Below are 6535 nucleotides of genomic sequence, written 5' to 3' on the forward strand. Positions count from 1 at the left end.
GTTGTTTTCAGAAGTTGCAGTGTATCTTAATCATAAGAAATTTGAAAAATATTGAGACTGAATTATTTATTTGATCCAAATATTTGTGAAATTAATGTATAAATGAATTTACATTTCATTTAAAAATTAAATCGAACAAATAGTTCGATTCTGTTTCGGTTCCATTCATTTTCTTAAAAAAATAAATATAATTCATCTTGTCTGTGATAACTAAAAATTATTATTTTCTAAAACTAAAATAATTGAACCAGAGAAGCCACCAGGCTCCATCACACGAGTTCTTTTCCTTTACATCAAATCTGTTATATGTCGTGTGGCGGGTTATATTACATAAAGAAATCAACCCACTTTACATTTCATCGGAACAAAATTGTCAGAGAAGTTCAATATTTATCTCATAATTGTTCCAGTACAAAACAGCTTTTTTCACCTTCTCGAGAGAGATATTTATAATTAATTAATTAATTAAAGGAAGATAATGCACTTGCCTTATTTATGCTTTGCTTTTGTCGAAACCAAGTTAACCTATAGTGAGCGTCGTCACATCTAAACGGTGTACAAATCGAATTAAATATTGATAATGAATGTTTTGTTTCGTTTGTCAAATTGCCAACTGAACCAAAAAAATAAAAAATAAAACCAACCTCGCACAAAAATACAACCAAATCAAGCGAAATTTTGTTCGATTAAACCGGGTTCGTGTTGGTTAAAAGGGTAAGGAAAATAACCGACAGCTCTAAAGTGATGAAAGAAGGATTACAAAATTTAATAAATAGCAAAAAAGCAAACGGAACTTGTAAAAAAACAATTATATATATATATATATATATTTGAATTATCCTTGTATTCAATATTTAATAAATTTAGCTTTAAAATAATATAAATGTATGAGGAGTGCTTTAAATAATTACGTGAAAAAAATTGAATTTGTACGTTCAAGGATTCAAAGAAAAAAATTGAATATTGAAGAATTACAATTACAATAAGAAAGGTTCTGTAATTATTAAGTTATTGATTTTAGACGAGATAATTATAAGGTTAAAATACCTTATTTTGTATAAGAAAAAAGGCTAGAATTATTTTATTTGACTGATACTTTTTTATAGAAAAATAGTAGAAATTGCCCAAAGAAAAAGTTGTATAAATAATTTTCAATGAAAATCAGACTTTCTTTTTAACTCAAAATAAAAACTTACTAAAGTTAAACAAATGTTATACGTCTTCAATCTTTTCTATCCAAATAATTAAAACAAATAAACATTTGAGAATTAATATTATATATTATGTAAATAAAAAGACCATCTAAAACTAAAAAAAAGTCTCATATAACATCACACCTAATGTTAATTTCTCTCTAGCTGGGAAGTCGGAGAGAAGGTGATTTACCTTGCGGTAGATGTTATTTTATTAATCGAATTTTTTTAATTTTCTATGAATTCTTATTAATGCTAAGGAAAATATTTTTTTCTAAAAAATAATTTCTTTTCGATACAAAAAAATATAATTCAATAGTTACTTGTGAAAATGATGTAATCTCGTGAAACTAATAATAGAAAGAGCTAAAACCTAAAATTCATGTTCAATTTGTGTTAATAATAAAAAAAATATCATTCAATATTACTGCGGTTGAGGTTCAATTGGATTCAATGTTAGATCAGTGTTGTCAAATCCGCATTAAGAATCACATAGACAGATAAAATTTGTGCTGGTCAGACCGCTCTCTATGCTTATGTCCATTACCTTATATAGTTGAAATCAGTGTTTTAAAATGCGGTTTTGTTCATACATGCGGAATGCCACTGTATAGTGCATATGCGGATTTGTATGCGGAAGTACATATGTTTTTTTTGAAGAAATATAGATAAAATAAAACTAATTTATATTTCCATACTTGTTTAGTCTAGTGATTTGTGCTCTTTACCATATTAAAAATATTATAAATTATAATCTCTTCCACCGCAAAACAATTACAGTACCAAAAAAATGTCATGCTTTAGTATTATTTCATTTTATTATATGTTCCAAGTTCTTTGTTATTAACATAGATTGTTTTGTTATATTATTCATGAAGATTATAATATTATCAATCATCTTTTATTAATTATATTAAATTCCAATGTCTCTACTTTTTTAATTTTTCTCGGAAATTATTCATTTCTGGTTGTTTTGAGAGGAAATTATTATTCAAAGCTTTTATGTAGTTTTAGTTTTTTTAATGATCTAACTTGGTATCGGTGGTCAACGGAAATGTAATTGATTTGCAATTGCATGGATGATGGATGTAGAGAATTTGAAATTAATTGCAATTGCATTTCATTTTCAACTTTGGCAGCTATTTGCAATTGCATTTCACTAACACCAATGGAGATGCTGTAATACATCACATCAGCCAGCGGAAATAAATAGAGAATACACAGTGCATCCATTTTGTTTCTCTAACAATCCAGCAGGCTCCGCGACAAATCGAACGGTTGTTCGAGCATCGAAATTCGCGCGCACTCGTAGCTTTCTCACTTTTCTTGCTTTCAATCTTTTCACCTTTATCGGTAAAAGTTAATTTCTCCACTAATCCTTCCCCTTGTCGTCTCAATATAAAAGCAATGCTTAATCGAGATTTATTGTGGCAGTAGTGCAGTACACGCATGTGTATTCAGGTACTTGACTTAAGGTAACAGCATGAACTCGTCACAGATAATCTGAAGACAGGGTATGGGCACGGTGAGACAGCTTTCTCATTAGTGGGAATTTGTCATGTTATCTGCTCCGGTTTTGTTTGGATCAACAAACAATTTAACACTGTTCCGATCAGATCAAACAGTAAAAACAAAATCCAGAAAAAAAATAATAACAAATAGTCTCAGGTGTTTTTGTAAATAAACTTTTTTCATTAATAAAAACCATTGTTGACGGTATTTCGCTGCTGGCCATCTGAAAAAAAAAATTAGCAGGCGGTAGGGGTGACAAAAAAGCTCGTAACTTATTTTATTTGCTTCCTAATGGCTTATTTATTACTGGACCGAGTTGTTAATGAGCTAGCTCAACACTAGTTTGATTCATAATTAACGAGTTCAAGGTGGGGCCTAGGTCGCTCGCCAGTTTACGAGCTAACTCGGCTAGGCATTAATTTCTGAATTTGTGTGCATTTCATATTATCCAGTTTGGTCTAAAAAAATTTATAGAACTTATTTTCATCTTAAAACGAGATCCAATTCGCTAGCTTGCAAACTAGCTAGATTCAACTGGTGACGATTTCCAACTGAGATTTCAGCTCGAACTCATAGAACCAACTCGCTCGTAACTCAGACAAGCCATCTGGTTACCACCCCTGGATGGTGGCCACAAGAAACGATTTGTTTGGTTGGTTTTCAGATTTTAATCCTTGTTTTTATTATTTGACAATAATGAAATCCAGCGGGTCCATACTGAGTACAAGCACACGCTCTTTTATTCTCATTTGATTCTTAAATCTTCACTGTGAGAAATTAAATCACCATAATTACACAATAATTTTCGTGTAAATTTAAAACTGTACCTCGGAGTGATTATTGCCATGAATACTTATTTACGTAAGGCGTAAATGTAATGTGATTAACACGATCTTTTCAACCATTTCGATACGAACAATTGTGAATTAAGAATTGAATAATTAAGTATTGATTAAATTTTCACTAACTCGACAAATAACTATAAAATACCAATTTTATAGAAAAAATTAAGTCAAATCCGGGGCAAATACAAGTACTATATTGCTATTTAGTTAGAGTACTATAATCCGGGGCAAATACATAACCCGCACTTTATTCCATAATACTTTAATTAAAATTCATTGTACTATGTTGTTATTTAGTTAGAGTACCATATTAAGTTGTTTGTATTTTTTGAATCATAACTCATAATTACTTGTGAATTTTTAATAATATGAATAACTATATTTTATTTACAAAGCTGAATTTTTGGCAAGGCCCACGAGCCGAAATCATTTATTCTAAAGTCCACACAGCAGATAATTAAGGCCGAAGCCGCTGCCAACTAAAAGGAAGTTATTCCAAAACAAAGTTGTAATTATGGTAATACTGGCTCCGTGCCTAGCAAGCTACGACCGTACACACCCACTACCTCACCACGAGTCGACCTGATTCGTATCCTCTGAGATATCCCATATGTTGCGAGACTTAGGGGAAAATCTCAACCGTTCAAATAATACTACTCCTACGCTATCCACGAATAGAAACCTGACACGTCGGTCAAGCAAAATATGAGGTACCTTACAGGATAGCACTCCTACCTCGTCTCCTGTAATCATCACACGTACATCAGTACTTATTAATTTTTTGCTGCAAGAAACAATCAGAGGAAACAAATACACATAACTATACCTTCAACTACTAGTGGTGTTATCGTAAATACGTACAAGTATGGGGTTATAGATTATCAATCCCCATCTGACAGTTATCACGTCCTTCCTCACCTTCCCATTTATTAACGCCTTAGCGCTCTCTTCCCCAAGTCTCCCTCCATTTCTCTCTCTCAATCTTTCTCTTATAAAGAGAAACAAAGAGATAAAAAAGGAAACGAGAGGAGACAAATCGAGATGGAGCTCGAAAAACCTAACAATGGCGATGAAATCGACAGCTCGTGCTCTACTCCTTACGTCAGCGCACCCTCCAGCCCCGGTCGCCCCTCCAACGCCACTTCCTCAGCGCCATTCAGTGGCGGGTACTTCTTCAGTGCTCCGGCTAGTCCAATGCACTTCATCATCTCCACCTCCGGCAGTTCCTCCGCGGTTGCTTCATCCGGAGGTCTATCTGGTGACATTGAGTTCGAGTTCTCTTCTCGCTACCTCTCGTCAATGATCTCTGCTGATGAAATCTTCTGCAACGGCCAGATCCGCCCCATTTCCAACCTCGACACACCTCCCCTCTCTCCAATTCAAGATGATGAACAAGAAATCTCTATTAGAGGCCGAGACATCAAGCTGAGAAGTGGATCCGTCCACAGGAGAGCAAGATCAATGTCACCAATGCGCAACAACCGCTACCAGTGGCACAACGACGAAGAAGAGGATAGAGATATTGAACAGGGAGAGATCAAGTCTCGGCCAAACGATCTAGATCTGGATCAGGACCAGAATGAAATGGCTGATGCAACAGCTCCTTCAGTCTCAGCCTCTTCATCCCGATCCAGTTCTTCTTCTTCCAGCAGAAGTTCTAAACGCTGGATCTTTTTAAAGGATCTTTTGTACCGTAGTAAGAGTGAAGGTAGGGAGAGGGAGCGCGGCCCTATTAGAGAGAGGTTCTGGACCCACTTGCCATTCTCCAAAGAGAGAGAGAAGGAGAAAGAGAAAGAGAAAGATAAAGATAAAGAGAAAACCACCAAACCAGACAATGAGGCGCCAAGCAACACAAACACACCAGCAATGAGAACTAATGCTGGTACAAGTGGTACAAGAAAGAGGCAGTCGGCACACGAGAGGCTTTACAACATGAACCGAGCCCATGCCGAGGAAATGCGACGGCGTACATTCTTGCCGTACCGGCAAGGGTTGCTTGGTTGCTTAGGGTTTAGCTCTAAGGGCTATGGTGCTTTTAATGGCTTCACCAAGAGCCTCAATCCTGTATTTTCCAGGTAAAAAAGCGGGAAAAGGATTGTTTTAGTGTGTTAGAAAGTTATATGATGTGATATGAGCCATGAGATGTTTGTATAGATAGTTAGATTTGTCTCTTTTTTTGTGGTTTTTTTTTATAAGTGTAGGGGAACTAGCTTGATTTCCCCGTTAAAAATCATTTTCAGCTGTGGAATTAGGTGGAAAGTTTGTAGTTATAATTGTTCGGAAAAAGATGGAGAATTAATAATATTATTATTGGTATTTTTGGGTTGTTTTTTCAAGAGCAAAGAAATTTGAGAATTAGTAAATCTTGTTATTTTTAGAATTTCTGTATTATAAACTATAAATTTTTTACATAAAAATGATAAATTATTTATAGATAGGGCTCGTAACAAAATGCACCTAATTCTATTCTATTTCCATGACGCGTGGGACCTTACATGTCAGGTAGAGAATACACCAATGGCGAGATGGGAACGTACATAGAAAAAGAGTAGAAATGTAGATGCAAGCTAATAATAAGTTGTCTTTCTCGAGGGGAGAATTATTAAACAGTACAGTGGGGGAAGAGAACGACGTGACATGCACGTGATGTGTCGGAGGTTACTGCTTGTCTTATTATGGCGGAGAATTCATTATTGGAGGGGTCGCCATTTATTTTGGTATGGCAGGGGATTGTACGATTTTTTTATCTCTTGGTCCCATTATTTCTACGGTTGACTTTTTCTTACTTTTGGGTTATGGGTTTTTTTTTTTCTGAATAGTTGGCACTTGGCGGTGGTACACAGGGAAGTCACGCCTGCCTTTTTGGGCTATTTAGTGATTTAGTCATCTCGCCTGATTAATTTCAACAAAATTCAAAAGTTCTTGCATAACAGAAAATCGGTAAATGTAAAGGTTGTAATAGTTAGTACAAGACACCAAATTATA

General features: G+C 34.7%; 1 protein-coding gene across 1 annotated transcript; it reads left to right on the forward strand.

The window, feature by feature from the left end:
* The first annotated feature begins 4471 nt into the window (after window positions 1-4471).
* On the forward strand, window positions 4472-5866 carry LOC144555259 (stress response NST1-like protein (DUF1645)). Its single transcript, XM_078303538.1, has one exon. It carries the CDS (start codon window positions 4592-4594, stop codon window positions 5627-5629), a length of 1038 nt encoding a protein of 345 aa, XP_078159664.1. The 5' UTR covers window positions 4472-4591; the 3' UTR covers window positions 5630-5866.
* Window positions 5867-6535: the final 669 nt, after the last annotated feature.

This window comes from Carex rostrata, chromosome 6 (assembly GCF_964058835.1).
Source record: "Carex rostrata chromosome 6, lpCarRost1.2, whole genome shotgun sequence".
In the NCBI taxonomy this organism is placed as follows: Eukaryota; Viridiplantae; Streptophyta; class Magnoliopsida; order Poales; family Cyperaceae; genus Carex; species Carex rostrata.